This window comes from Aquarana catesbeiana, linkage group LG01 (assembly GCF_042186555.1).
Source record: "Aquarana catesbeiana isolate 2022-GZ linkage group LG01, ASM4218655v1, whole genome shotgun sequence".
Lineage (NCBI taxonomy): Eukaryota > Metazoa > Chordata > Amphibia > Anura > Ranidae > Aquarana > Aquarana catesbeiana.
In genome coordinates this window covers 959419685-959436249 of record NC_133324.1, presented here as the reverse complement: position 1 = coordinate 959436249, position 16565 = coordinate 959419685, and the positions used below count along the sequence as shown (strand labels likewise).

At 45.4% G+C, this 16565-nt stretch overlaps 1 protein-coding gene across 1 annotated transcript in view; it reads left to right on the top strand.

The window, feature by feature from the left end:
• Positions 1-2709: 2709 nt before the first annotated feature.
• Positions 2710-16565, top strand: part of LOC141126643 (vomeronasal type-2 receptor 26-like) — a 128357-nt gene continuing 114501 nt past the window's right edge. The window contains exon 1 of the mRNA XM_073612575.1: positions 2710-3444. Within this exon, the coding sequence (XP_073468676.1) occupies positions 2710-3444 (735 nt within the window). The remainder of the gene's footprint in view (positions 3445-16565) is intronic.

The following is a 16565-nucleotide window of genomic DNA, read 5'->3' as shown; positions in this document are numbered from 1 at the left end:
AACCTATCTAGGTCTACTGGGGGCACTCGGGCTGTTTAATTAGCAGGAAGTCATCCAGACAATGAATGACCATCTGGCACTGGGCTTGGTGTGACAGGATCCAAGTGAGGGACTGTGCGAAGGTGTCAAAGAGCCACGAGCTGTTTTTTAAGAGGTCAGTTTAGTGGCGAAGAAATATGACTCTTTCCATTTAATGCCGTGCCAGTACCAGAGGTACGGTTGGATGGGTAGAAGCTTAAATGCATCTGATATGTCTGCTTTAGAGAGCCAGGCGCTTGTGCCTATTTGATAATTGCCTGGATTGCCACGTCGACTGAAGGAATTCAAACTCAGGATGCGGTAAGAATGAGGTGCAGGCAGGTCGTACACCAAACAAAATTTTATGTGAAGCTGAGAAATGGCCGAGGACATGGAGTGAATAGACGCCTGCTTGGAAGAGGAGCCTGAAGCGCTCTGCTTACCTGACTGTAGCGGGAAAGGGCATGCCCCTGTGCCTTAGTTCCGCTGTTAACTTGGGGATGGTCCATCCCCTGAGGGACTGCATGCTGCCGCTCTCTGAAACTAGAGAGGTGACAAAGGGGCAAATGTGAAATCTTCGCTGCCGGCCTGTGACATGACTGCCCTAGTTGTGAAGTCCTGGTTTTTGAGGTCGAAAGCTCAGTCGTCCGGAACCTGGGGGAATAACGTGCAGGATGGAACTACCTGAACTCGAATGACCTAGGAGAAATGACGGACAACAGGGAGTGGCTTCATGCCATTAGAAGGTGAATAAGTGGCTGAGTCATGCGACTTTGAGATGTGTTTATAGCGACTGCAAGGGAAACCTTATCGGGAGGTAAATGATGGTTAAACAAACTAATTTGAAACCATGAATGGAATTTGAAGAGAAACAGCTTTGAGAACAGTTGATCTGAAGCTATGAGGGGCCGATGTGCCTTGTTGCGACTGGATTCGAACTGGACCGTAGGGTGAGCCGTACTGAGGGGTGTCTGTCAATGATGTGACAAATCATACAGTGATCTGAGGTGACCGACATCAAACAACAGTAGAGCGTATGACGTGATAAAAGAAACAAAAATGCATGAATGACCGACACAAAGCGACTGCCGGACCTAAGGAAAACATGACAGACAATATACGAAATAAGACCACTGAATGATTGAAGTGATGGTGACACCAATCGGGGTAATGTAACTGTGACTTGACAGCGAACCGAACTGTGGAATATGGGATGAAATGAGGGCAAAATGAAATGAGCGAAATGTTTGGGTTTTTTTTAGAAAAAACCTGTCTGTGGACCAGGAAATAACAATGGCTAACACGAGTCGACGTGAATTAGTGAGTCACAGATGTGACTGAATTTGAAACGTAGTGAAGAGTATACGAAATGAACGAATGAAATGTTTGCCATGACAGTGGCATGAATCGGTGTGCCGCAATTGCAACTGACAACCAACCGGACTGTGGAGCATGGAATGAAATGAGATGAAATGACTAGAACGAGCCGGTACGAATCGGTGCGTCACAGATGCGACTGGATTCGATTTGTAGTGAAGGGTATGTGAAATGTAACAAATTAAATGATTTGCCATGACAGAGGCCCGAATCAGTGCACAGCAATTTGCGACTGATAACGAACTGGACTGCAGAGCGTGGAATGCATGAGACGAAATGACTAGAACGAGTAGGCAGGAATCGGTGTGTCGCAGATGCGACTGGATTTGAATCAGAGGGACGGGTATATGAGATGAATGGAATGATTGCCACGACAGAAGCACAAATGAAATGATTTGCCATGACAGAGGAACGAAATCGGTGTGTCACGATAGCAACTGATAGTGAACCTGTATATGGAAAAGGAAATAATGGCTAACACGAGTCGAGGTGAACTAGTGCGTCGCAGATGCGACTGAATTTGAATCATTGTAAAGGGTATGTGAAATGAACAAATGAAATGTTTACCATGACGGTGGCACGAATCGGTGTGCTGCATTTGAGAATGATGGCACTGGTGAGGCTGCATTGATCTCTTGTATCATGTCCACAGTCTCTGACCATCTCCTGTATCACGTCTGCAGTCTCTGACCATCTCCTGTATCATGTCTGCAGTCTCTGACCATCTCCTGTATCATGTCCACAGCCTCTGACCATCTCTTGTCTTTTATCATGTCTGCAGTCTCTGAGGGGGGAGTCTGGAGAGAAGTCAAGAGTGGGAGTGCCGCCAGGATGGGGGTCATGGGAGAAGTCAGATATGTGTGGACTGTAGAGAAGGGACTATATGATAAAACCAGAGGCACCCAGCTGGAGCTGACTGCTGATCCCTGCACGGTGCACCTGAGAGGAGGTCGGTGACAGCACTGGGGACCCCAGAAGAGCAGGTTCGGGACCACTCTGTGCAAAACAAGCTGCACAGTGGAGGTAAGTATGATATGTTTTGTATTTTTTTTTTTTTTTTACCTTTACAATCACTTCAAGGGCTGGATATGAGGTTGGAGAAGGTAAGTAGGGGTTGTGTGCTGTCATATACTTAGATCTCTATGATATAAATTCTGACAAGTACTTCTTTTCATTAGAACAGAAAGAAATAAATGACAAGATATCATTGTGTGACATTTATATTTTACATTTCTCATATTTTTGTTATGTTAATAATAACATCTTATCCAGATCTGTTATCAAATCATTCACACTCCCCTGAGTGATGGAAAAATGCATCCAACTTTCTTCCGTATGACACCAGACAATCGGGCCCGTTATGCAACTATTTTTAAATTATTGCATCATTTAGGGTGGAATTGGGTTGGAATATTATCATCAGATGATGGCAGCGGTGATGAGGAGTCCCAAGAACTGAGTAATATGATGAACCAACATGGGATCTGCACAGAATATATCATTCCACTCATTGGGAATATTAAAAAAGATATTCAGAAAATTAAGATTATTAGTGAATCAACATCTAAAGTTGTCATAGTGTGTGGATCTTACACATACTTCTTTTTTGAGCTTGTTTCTCGTATACCCTCTGTTGTAGAAAATATCACATTTATTCTTCCACCATCATGGAGTAGACTATTTTTACTGTATAAGATTGACTATTCACAAATCAACTGCAGCTTCATATTTTTATGGTCAGCAGTAGAGAACGTAAACTATAATGATTATGGCCATGGCAACATCTCTAGCTGTTTATATGACCCAATACTGGAAGATATTTGGATTTTACTGTTTTGGTGCCGCTCCCCAAACCAATACAAAAATGTCTTTTTTGAACGAGTGCTTGGGACGTCCTTTTATCCTTGTCCAGATTTAACAGATTGGTCTAACATATTTACAATTTTTACACCTATACCTTCCTATGCGTACATGGCTGTACGATTTATGGGCAGTGCTGTAGATTACATGATGAATAATAAATCTGAACAAAACAGATTCCAGCACATAGTAAGTAGTATAATAAGAGTTTATATTACTATGATCATAAGAATTATGTGAATGAGGTGGGATTCCTCTAAGGGTCGGTTCACACAGGGGCGGCACGACTTGCAGGTCGCCTCACCGAGGCGACCTGCACACGACATGCACGGCGACTTGCAAAACGACTTCTGTATAGAAGTCTATGCAAGTCGCCTCAAGTCGCCCCAAAAGAAGTACAGGAACCGTTTTCTAAGTCGGAGCGACTTGCGTCGCTCCTATTAGAACGGTTCCATTGTACAGAACGGGAGGCGACTTGTCAGGCGACTAGGCCGCCTGACAAGTCGCCCCTGTGTGAACCGGCACTTACTGTCTGGGAGATCAGGAAAACGGCAATCACCCTTTCTGGGCATTTACTGATTTTTTCTTTTACTAATTGCTTTGTATACACCATGTTAGAAGACACTTTTAAAAACACAAATATAGAAAGATTTATATTGACATCATCACTATTATTTATAGTAATTATTATCTACTCAAATCCCCCCCCTGCTATTGGCAGGTTTATATAAGATATGATTACTTATTTTATAAATGTCTATTTTTTTTGTTTGTTGTCTATTTCTATGTTTCTATATAAAATATGGAATGTAGATATTGTTTGTAATAAATGAAAATGTTTACATAAAGATCAATTAATATATAAAAAAAAAAAAAAAAAGAAGACACTTTCAAATAGTCTGGATTCACATGTACTTTATACGCATTAAATATATTTATATGAATTTATATTATATATATTTAATCTACAGTATATTCTTCATGACAGTGTTTATAAGTTTGTAGATGCTCTATGGTAAACTCAATTTCTATTCACTGAATAAAGTGTCCTGTTTCCTGTTAGCAGAAAAGCAGTAGTTAAAAACATGTGGACTGTGCACTGTTCGTTCTACATACAGAATCTCTACCGCCTCTCCGTAACTCTCCTTCACAGTATTCCTACTGGTATTTCTCCAGTGAGATCCCACCTCCAGTACACACATTAGATCTGACCACCAGCACACAGATTGATCTTCCCCAGTGAGATCCCACCTCCAGGACACATATTAGATCTGACCACTAGAACACAGATTTATCTTCCCCGGTGAGATCCCACCTCTAGTACACACATTACATCTGACCACCAGAACACAGATTTATCTTCCCCGGAGAGATCCCACCTCCAGTACACACATTAGATCTGATCACAAGCACACAGATTGATCTTCCCCGGTAAGATCCCTCTGCCAGTACACACATTAGATCTGACCACCAGAACACAGATTTTTCTTCCCCGGTGAGATTCCACCTCCAGTACACACATTAGATCTGACCACCAGAACACAGATTTATCTTCCCCGGTGAGATCCCACCTCCAGTACACACATTACATCTGACCACCAGAACACAGATTTATCTTCCCCGGTGAGATCCCACCTCCAGTACACACATTAGATCTTATCACCAGAACACAGATTTATCTTCCCCGGTGAGATTCCACCTCCAGTACACACATTAGATCTGACCACCAGAACACAGATTTATCTTCCCCAGTGAGATCCCACCTCCAGTACACACATTACATCTGACCACCAGAACACAGATTTATATTCCCCGGTGAGATCCCACCTCCAGTACACACATTAGATCTTATCACCAGAACACAGATTTATCTTCCCCGGTGAGATCCCACCTCCAGTACACACATTAGATCTGACCACCAGAACACAGATTTATCTTCCCCGGTGAGATCCCACCTCCAGTACACACATTACATCTGACCACCAGAACACAGATTTATCTTCCCGGTGAGATCCCACCTCTAGTACACACATTACATCTGACCACCAGAACACAGATTTATCTTCCCCGGAGAGATCCCACCTCCAGTACACACATTAGATCTGATCACAAGCACACAGATTGATCTTCCCCGGTAAGATCCCTCTGCCAGTACACACATTAGATCTGACCACCAGAACACAGATTTTTCTTCCCCGGTGAGATTCCACCTCCAGTACACACATTACATCTGACCACCAGAACACAGATTTATCTTCCCCAGTGAGATCCCACCTCCAGTACACACATTACATCTGACCACCAGAACACAGATTTATCTTCCCCGGTGAGATCCCACCTCCAGTACACACATTAGATCTTATCACCAGAACACAGATTTATCTTCCCCGGTGAGATCCCACCTCCAGTACACACATTAGATCTGACCACCAGAACACAGATTTATCTTCCCCGGTGAGATCCCACCTCCAGTACACACATTACATCTGACCACCAGAACACAGATTTATCTTCCCGGTGAGATCCCACCTCCAGTACACACATTAATTCTGATCACCAGCACACAGATTTATCTTCCCCGGTGAGATCCCACCTCCAGTACACACATTAGATCTGATCACCAGCACGCAGATTTATCTTCCCCGGGAAGATCCCACCTCCAGTACACACAATAGATCAGACCACCAGCACACAGATTGATCTTCCCCGGTGAGATCCCACCTCCAGTACACAAATTAGATATGATCACCAGCACACAGCTTGATCTTCCCCGGTGAGATCCCACCTCCAGTACACACATTAGATCTGATCACCAGCACACAGAATTATCTTCCCCGGTCAGATCCCACCTCCAGTACACACATTATTTCTGATCACCAGCACACAGATTTATCTTCCCTGGTGAGATCCCACCTCCAATACACACATTAGATCTGACCACCAGCACACAGATTGATCTTTCCCGGTGAGATCCCACCTCCAGTACACACATTAGATCTGACCACCAGCACACAGATTGATCTTTCCCGGTGAGATCCCACCTCCAGTACACACATTAGATCTGACCACCAGAACACAGATTTATCTTCCCCGGTGAGATCCCACCTCCAGTACACACATTAGATCTGACCACCAGGACACAGATTTATCTTCCCCGGTGAGATCCCACCTCCAGTACACACAATAGATCAGACCACCAGCACACAGATTGATCTTCCCCGGTGAGATCCCACCTCCAGTACACAAATTAGATATGATCACCAGCACATAGCTTGATCTTCCCCGGTGAGATCCTACCTCCAGTACACACATTAGATCTGACCACCAGAACACAGATTTTTCTTCCCCGTGAGATCCCACCTCTAGTACACACATTACTTCTGACCACCAGAACACAGATTGATCTTCCCCGGTGAGATCCCACCTGCAGTACACACATTAGATCTGATCACCAGCACACAGATTTATCTTCCCTGGTCAGATCCCACCTCCAGTACACACATTATTTCTGATCACCAGCACACAGATTTATCTTCCCTGGTGAGATCAAACCTCCAATACACACATTAGATCTGACCACCAGCACACAGATTGATCTTTCCCGGTGAGATCCCACCTCCAGTACACACATTAGATCTGATCACCAGCACACAGATTTATCTTCCCCGGTGAGATCCCACCTCCAGTACACACATTAGATCTGACCACCAGGACACAGATTTATCTTCCATGGTGAGATCCCACCTCCAGTACACACATTAGATCTGACCACCAGCACACAAATTTATCTTCCCCAGTGAGATCCCACCTCTAATACACACACATTAGATCTGATCACCAGCACACAGATTTATCTTCCCCGGTCAGATCCCACCTCCAGTACACACATTATTTCTGATCACCAGCACACAGATTTATCTTCCCTGGTGAGATCCCACCTTTAATACACACATTAGAACTGACCACCAGCACACAGATTGATCTTTCCCGGTGAGATCCCACCTCCAGTACACATATTAGATCTGATCACCAGCACACAGATTTATCTTCCCCAGTGAGATCCCACCTCCAGTACACACAATAGATCTGACCACCAGCACACAGACTGATCTTCCCCGGTGAGATCCCACCTCCAGTACACAAATTAGATACGATAACCAGCCATAGGCGTGCACAGGGGGTGTGCCAGGTGTGCCTGGGCACACCCTAATCACTACAGTTGCTCCACATCTCTGCTGCCTCCTTAGCCAATGGTAATGACACTGCTTAGCCCCTTTCCCCAGCGTGCCTTATTTGACTTTACAACAGAAGGTGCTGGCAGCTGGAGCAGGCAGGAGAGGGAGGACTAAGCACAGCCTGTAGTGTGGGGCAGGATTCAGCCTACCAGGAGAAAGTAAGCACAATGTAGTCAGCACACATACATACATACGCATGCATGTGTGTTTGAGCTTTGGGGTGCACACCCTAATGCAATAGGCTGCGCACACATGTAGTTGCGTGACCAAGTACATCACATCCAGTCCCTCTGGTTGTTCTTCGTCATGAGTGGAACGCATGCAAGCCATCAGTGTTCACTGCGGGACGCACATCCAATTTCTGCTATGCTTTACAGCCTCAATGCCGGGCGATGGCGCCAACCATGTAAGCAGCCATTTGGTGTTTTGTTTGTTCATATTTTTTTATAATAAATGGGACTACACTATTTTTGGCTTCCTCTACATTTCATTCCATATCCCATCTGTGACTCCCAACGGTGTGAGGGGTTTTTCCAGTCCACAGTTTCCCCTGTTGCAGCAAGCATTATCTTGCTAAAGCCTGCTTGACCTATTTTTAATTAATTAGGTCAACACCATCTGGTAAGCTAACACCCATTTATTGAGCACTTCTTGGGTGATACTCTAGTCGGTGAAGGTGTTGTAATGGAATGTGATTATGAGTGTTATTGTGAAATGCCTATTTCTAATATAATCGCATAGATATAAGTGCTTATTTTCTTATAACCAGCTATTAGCCTTAATCATGCTCAAATTAGATGTCTGCCAGCTTCTCCCTTCATGTGAAACAGAACTGCAAGAGTTAAAGAACAAAGAACAAAGCTAAGAAGAAGATTGCACCTATTTTCAGGCCTATGAGGCTACACTCAAGAGAAACGGGAACTGAAAATAAGACACCATAATTAGTTATGATAGTCTGCTATCTCCTTATACAGATATAACCCAGCAAAGCTTACATTTTGTCACAATAATGAATATGTATAATTTGTGCTTTGTACACGCTTGTTTTATTTGATATTTGATTTGATAACGGCAACGGTATATCATCCCGAGCCCAGGAAGTAAACGTCAGAAGTACCAAACTTACTGAACGTGTCCGTGTCAGTGATTTGTGGTTGAATGTGCACATTTTTACATTGAAGGTTAATTTTGCCAGGGGGACAGAAACAAGAGTATCGAGCGGTTCTGTTCGGTCCAAAACATTTTGGTGCCCAACGTGGGGCTCGAGCTTGGCCCAAAAGGAAGCCGTACTTAGAGGACACTGAAAGACCAAATACGGGCGGAGCATAGCCTGATCAACTCTGGAGAAAACGGTAAGACATTTTCCTTAATGATTTGTCTGATGTTTGATCCGCATCCGTATTTGGTTAATTTCTGTCTCCGCATCGGCTTCCCGCGGTCCACAAAGACAGGTATATATCTTGTCTCGAGCCTATTTATATAGTACGAACCTGCAATTGTTTCTGACCCGCCTGTATTTGGAGTATATTGTGTTTTGTTTTGTCGATCGATCGTGTAGTGTGACGGCTATTGTGAATGAGGGATTGATTATATGTTCACGGATGGAATTGACGTGGTTAAACCTCTCTTGAGGATTGATATCAAGAGAGGGCGTCGGGACGCGCTAAACTCCTCCTGGGGCAAATAATTGTGCGGTAAAGCACGGGTGTGGTAAAGCACGGGTTACCAGGAAAGGGGGCGTCAAATTACGCCCCGCGGTGGCGTAGGGATCCCGTGAGGATCTGATTAAGTCCGGAATTCACTCCAGTCATCACATCAATTGTTGTTGGTCTTTTCAACTGAAAGACATGTTCAATAACCCAGAGTGGACAGTTCCCCAATCTACATCCAATTCGAACCCCCTAAAGCCTCACATGCAAACATTAGGAGACATGGTAGCCATAGCAGACCCTACCTTTGAGGACATCATGGCTGCTGAGACCGGTTTTTCAGATGTCAACTTATGGCTCGAATGGATGAGGTACAATGCAGGGAAACATAACAAGACTAATTGCTACGTGTGTGGGGGGCTAAACCACATCTAGGAACAGTCCCCCTTAAAATACCCCCAGAACATGAGACTTGTGTCCTTAGTTTGCTTACAAACACAGCTACAAACCACTCCCTATGCGAGTATTGGAAAAAGGAATACCCCATAGTTACTAAAGGACCTAAACCAGCAGAAGGTATTACCATATATCCTGGCAATTATACATGTTATAGGAAGTACCATGGGGTGGGAAAACCCCTTGGGAACTTCACTGAGGGTTACTGCGAGTCTTATAGTAAGGTGTCTGCAGACCTAGTGCAGAATCAAGTCCAGTCTCTAGGAGATGTTTACTGGATTTGTGGGGACATGAAAGTTAGAAGTAGAATGACAGGACAGTGGACAGGAGAATGTGCACTAGCTAAAGCTATAATGCCCCTGCATATTCTCACACAGACCCCAGAGCCAGAAGCCAGTGATGCACACAAATCAAACAGGAAATGTAGGAGTGCTCCAGCAGGCAGCTTTGACCCCCATGTATACATAGACGCCATAGGGGTCCCAAGGGGGGTCCCAGACGAATTCAAAGCAAGAGACCAAGTAGCAGCAGGTTTCGAGTCACTGATTCCCATTATCACTGTAAACAAGAATGTAGACTGGATAAATTACATCTACTACAACCAGCAAAGATTTGTCAATTACACCAGGGACGCACTCCAAGGTCTGGCCGAACAGTTAGAGGCAGCATCACACATGACTTTCCAAAATCATATGGTCTTAGACATGCTCCTAGCTGAGAAGGGGGGTGTATGCAAGATGATTCCTGAGACAAGTACATGCTGCACTTACATCCCAGACAACACCGGCCCAAATGGTAAAGTGACTTTAGCCATCCAGAAACTAGAGAATCTGTCCAAAGAATTAAAACAGAATTCAGGGCTCACCAACCCATGGGACCAGTATTTTACCTGGATAAAGGGAGGGTGGCAAGGACTACTGACCCAGATAGGGATAGCCATCCTTACAATAGCTGCCACAATTTGCTGTGTCTTCCCCTGTATTAAGAAGTGTGTAGAAAAAGCTGTTGACCAAAATACCCCCACATTTGTGAACCAAGAGATCCCAGATGACGACGATGTCTATGTAAGGCTTGATGAAACCCATGATAATAGTTATGCAGTACACTCCATTACAATCACCCTTCCCTGAGATGCAACACCGTAGGGCTATAGGGACAGATAGCACCTGGCGGCATTTCACCAGCTGTATCGAGGGGGGTGGTGAGCTAGTCACAGCCCTTTCTCTACATACAGCTTAAAAGAGTTGCAGTCAGTGAAATGAGCCGGGTGGTAATGACAGGTTGTTCTCCAGTGTGAGGGACAGTTTTAAGAAAATACGCATTTCAAGGGGGGACTGTAATGGAATGTGAGTGTTATTGTGAAATGCCTATTTCTAATATAATCGCATAATTATAAGTGCTTATTTTCTTATAACCAGCTATTAGCCTTAATCATGCTCAAATTAGATGTCTGCCAGCTTCTCTCTTCATGTGAAACAGAACTGCAAGAGTTAAAGAACAAAGAACAAAGCTAAGAAGAAGATTGCACCTATTTTCAGGCCTATGAGGCTACACTCAAGAGAAACAGGAACTGAAAATAAGACACCATAATTAGCTATGATAGTCTGCTATCTCCTTATACAGATATAACCCAGCAAAGCTTACATTTCATCACAATAATGAATAGGTATAATTTGTGGTTTGTACACACTTGTTTTATTTGATATTTGATTTGATAACGAAATATCCGGCTCTCGGTATATCGTGTCCGTGTCAGTGATTTGTGATTGAATGTGTACATTTTTACATCGAAGGTTAATTTTGCCAGGGGGACAGAAACAAGAGTACCGAGCGGTTCTGTTCGGTCCAAAACATTTTTGGACCGAACAGAACCGATTCATTATTTCCAGCACTGGAAGATTTGTCCACAAGATTTATTTCAGATTGGATGTTTCGTTCACTTGTTTATGTGATATATTTTTTGGATTTGATCAGGCAACTTTGTATCAACAACATCACAGCTATGTGGATTGTTTGTTCATTCAAATAAGGTCTTTTGTGTCACTATATAGATCTATCACTGTTATCACGTCAATGTATATTGTTATTGTGTATTTTTATTTGTACACTATTCATGTCATCATCACAGAGGTTTATTTGCCGTTGTTATGGCTTACCTATATTAGCCATTATTTTTTGTCACATTTTAATTAGGTAGGCTGGTGCTTCACATATTATTATATTTATTTTTCTTAATAAGATACCACTTTTTAGTTTATTACTTTTCTACCCAGCGCTCCCTATCAAATTTGTTTCAATCCTTGTTTCAATCCAGCATCTAGTATTGTATAGAGAAGCATTTCAAGCTGATAAGATGTTCCATCGTTTCTTGTAATACGTGTGGCTTGTGTAAATTCTTAATGAGTAATTTGTAAAATGTTGAGTTTTAGGGAGGTCTAATTTCTTTGAAAGCTTGTGCTTCTGTAAGGATGAGAGGTCCTTATACACTGTCTATGCCAGACCTTCACGGCCAGGCTAATCTCTTTCCTAGTATTTTTTTTTTTGTATGTAAACTGTTATTTGATATCATGAGCATCATGTTCATCCTGAGCAGAGATTGTTTTTCTTATACTAACTTATTCTTCTTCTACAGAAGCCACTATTTCCATATGTAGCCAAGTCCCGGGGCCCCTGAAGCCAAATGGTGACCTTCAGAGTTAGGGACAGCTGACATACTTCTGTGTAGAGTGGGTTACAAGACATGGCGGGTGTAATGCAAGGTAGATTGATGGGCACCAGACACTTCTTGAATGCAAGAGAGATTTATTGTCTCTTAAACAGAACTGGGGGAGAGAGGGTTAGGGCCAGGACACCCTTTAGTAGATGCAATGGTAATTGGCAAACACCGAAACTACTATAGGCAGACAGCCATGCAGGGAAAGGCATCCAGCTAGACACCACGTCTGCATGTGTAGGGTTGCTGTCTCCTATGGCAAGAATCTTGTAACAGTTTCTAACAAAGGTTGCAATGAACTCCTTCACTTCATCTACAATCTCCTATTGTAGAACTTCACTCCGCTGAGCTCCCAGTCTTTCACTAGACTAACAGATCCAATCGCCACTGGATCTCCTGAGCTCTTCAAATCTTCTCACTCAGTATCTTCCTTAAGCATCACCCCCATGTCCATGCTAGGTCCCTAGATTGGCACTCACAGATACTCCTCAGGCATCACCCCGCTGGCCTGCTTGGCCCCTGGCTTGGCACACAATAATGCTCTGCAAGCATCACCTCCACTGGCTGGGTCCCTGGCTTGGCACCTGCTGAAATTTTCCCCCAACTCTTCACCATCCTCGGATGGTGAGAATGCTGCTCAGGTACTTGTTTCAGCTACTCACAGTGGTCTCCGGTAGTAGGCTGGATGGTCCCATAGTGGCGACAGTTTCCCCTCTATCTCCGACCACAGCTCATTTTCTTCTGGTTAGACTGCAAGCCGCAGTCCCAACCCTATGCTGCTTTCTTGCTTCTGGATAGGCCCTCAGACAGCCTAGCAGTCAGATGTCGCCAGGATAGGCCCAATGCTTATGGTCTAGCAGCCCAGGGCAGTACAAAACATGTCCACCCAGACAGCCGTCCAGGTGGCACAGAACCCTGATCACCTGACTCCACCTAAATAAATAGGCTCTCCCAGCAGGCCAAGGGACCCAAGAAAATCTCTACCCATTGGCTGAGACACCCCATTTATTCCTAATCTGTCCTTGCAATGCCTTTGTCTTATTTAAAGCCACCAGATACCCGGCCATCTAGTGACAGAAGAGAGAAGTGCAGCAATTACAGAATTAGGGTGAAATCAATTGACCTCCTATCAATTGGCCAAGGCAACTATCACTTGGCAAATAAATTTGATAGCAACCCTGCCTAAACATCAGGGTGCTCCACATACACAACATTAATGATGAGCAATAAACCTTAGACAGCTGTATGGAGTTTGGAATGTATGGCCTTATAATAGGCAGTATTCATGCTTTAAAATAATAATTCTGGATGTGGCAATTGGTCAAAGCAGCATTAAAGGTAGTGGTGGCGTTACGGGGGGTGGGGGTGCAGAGGGGTGACACCATCCCAAGCTCGGTGGAGGATCCTGGGTCCTGCAGGCAGCCGGAACGTGCTACTGCCATGCTAGCACTGAGTGAAACTCCTCACTCTCACTCCTGCTGCGGCTGTCTCCTTTCACTAAACACAAGCCCGCCACCCGGAGAGTGAGTCTGAGCAAGCAACTCTCTGGGTGGCTGCACACTGAATCCTCCTCCTCCCGCTGCCCAGGTGCATGATGAGGGTCTGTACTGATGGGGGGGTGGAGGAAGGAATTTATCCTGAGGAGGGATTGTACTGATGGAGGGGAGTGGTTCATCCTGAGGGGGGATTGCGCTGATGAAGGAGGGAGGTGGTTTGTCCTGAGGGGGGATTGTACTGATGGAGGAGGTGGTTTGTCCTGAGGGGGGATTGTACTGATGGAGGGGGTGGTTTGTCCTGAGGGGGGATTGTACTGATGGAGGAGGGGGGTGGTTTGTCCTGAGGGGGGAATCGTACTGATGGAGGAGGGGGTGGTTTATCCTGAGGGGGGTCTGTACTGATGGAAGAGGGGGGTGGTTTGTCCTGAGGGGGGGAATCCTACTGATGGAGGAGGGGGTGGTTTGTCCTGAGGGGGGATTGTACTGATGGAGGGGGTGGTTTGTCCTGAGGGGGGATTGTACTGATGGAGGAGGGGGGTGGTTTGTCCTGAGGGGGGAATCGTACTGATGGAGGAGGGGGTGGTTTGTCCTGAGGGGGGATTGTACTGATGGAAGAGGGGGGTGGTTTGTCCTGAGGGGGGGAATCCTACTGATGGAGGAGGGGGTGGTTTATCCTGAGGGGGGTCTGTACTGATGGAAGAGGGGGGTGGTTTGTCCTGAGGGGGGGAATCGTACTGATGGAGGAGGGGGTTGTTTGTCCTGGGGGGGTCTGTACTGATGGAGGGGGTATCTATATTTAGTGGAGGGGGGTCTGTACTGAAGGGCGACTATAGTTGGTGGAGGGGAGTGACACCATATTTTACCACACCGGGTGACACCAACCCTAGTGACGCCACTGGTTAAAGGGGATTTGCACGTCTCTGCCAACTCTCCTAAAACAAGAACTGGGTTTCCTCTAGGATTGCACCAATGCCATTTTTTTAACACCAAGTACGAGTACCGATACTTTAAGTACTAGCCGATACCTATTACCGATACCTAACACCAATATACACTTATTGGAATTTTTTGTTTCAAGGACATGTATCAGAATACATTTTGGCCTAAAAACTCAGAAGTGATCAAATACCACCAAAAGAAAGCTCTATCTGTGTAAAAAAAAAATGATATCAATTTATGTAAAAAAATAAAAAAACAAGTGATAAAAAAAGGAGAACTGGCAATGGGTGTGTGCAGACTTCTGCAGGGCACTGCATAGCCCAAATTGAAAGGAAAGCCTTCAGTAAAGATCTGCAGGTGACAGCCCCTATCTGTCAGGGAAAATCAAAAGGCTGGCATCAGATCTGATTAGAGTTGCCACCTGTCCTGTTTTGACCCGGACAGTACGGTTTTAGAATGCTGTGCCCGGGTCTCCCTCTGCCTGACACCCGGATACCAGTGCCACTGACGGGGGTACCATGGGGCCTTCTGTAGGGGCCCCAGCACACAGGGGGACCCGGACAGCAGGGGGATCAGAGCAGCGGGCGGAGGGGCAATTACAGAGGAGTCAAAACATAAGGGAGAGAGAGGCGACAGGCAGCTGTTGCTGCAAAAGTTTTTAATAAATTAAATTGTTTAAAAACAATCCACTCACTCTCCATGTCAAAGCTGTAGGCATGTCAGTCTGTGACGTCCGCTGCCCCATTCTCCTGATCCATGCTGCTGTTTCACTGACTTGCTGGAGAAAGCTTACAGAGGAAGGATACAGAGCCGCGGGGAAACTGCAGTGAGCTGTCAGATAACCTGTGACCAGAGCATTCCGGAGGCTTAACCACGCCTCCATCATCAGAGACTGACAGTTCACATGAGTTTCCTGTGGCTCTCTGTTTTCTCCAGCAATTCAGTGATAACAGCAGCATGGATCGGGAGAAAGGGACAGTGGACTTCACAGACTGACATGCCTACCGCTCTGACATTGAGGGTGAGGTTTGACTCCCATATGTTTGACTCCCCTGCAATTCCCCCCCTCCTCTGTAATTGCCCCCTCCTCTGAAATTGCTCCCCCGCCTTCCACTCTGAACCCCCTGCTGTCCGGGGCCCCCTGTGTGCTGGGGCCCCATGGTACTCCCTGTTGGCTGCCATGGGGGTATTGGAGGGAGGAGGATTTATGCTGGATGGGGAAGATGATTTGTAACAGGAGGGGATGTGGATAACGGCACCCCCAATCGCAAAGTGAAACTTCTTTTGGGTTACAGGCATCCCACAATTCTGTTTACGTGATTTTGCCGCGATTTGTGGGGTGACAATCGCAGCAAAATCGTGCCACGGTTGGGGTGCCATGTCGTGTGCCGCAAAAGTGTTCAGGTTTGGCTTGAAGAAAAGTTGGCAACCCTAGATCTGATCTGCTGCTCCAGAAAGCCCCTAGAAGAAGTGTACAATGTGTACAGTGTACAGAATTGCACAACCTGTGATTGTTCCATGCCTCTTAACCCTGTGAACCCAGCCCAGCACTTGCCTATGGGAAAGTATGTGTGTGCAGAGCCTGCAGGACTCACACAGCTGCAATGACAGGCAGCAATGGAAGTTTCTCCTAAAGAGTGCAGGGCAGAGAGGAGTGCATGGTCCTGTCCTAATCCCCGGTAATACAGTGCTGGCTCAGAACACATAGGCTGCACATGGCTGCAGGCAGTTGGGTAAGAAGGACATGCTCGGAGAGCAATGACCCCCACCGGTAGGCACTCGACCCACACATGCAGCCAACTCCCTCTGCAGCAGGGCTGGG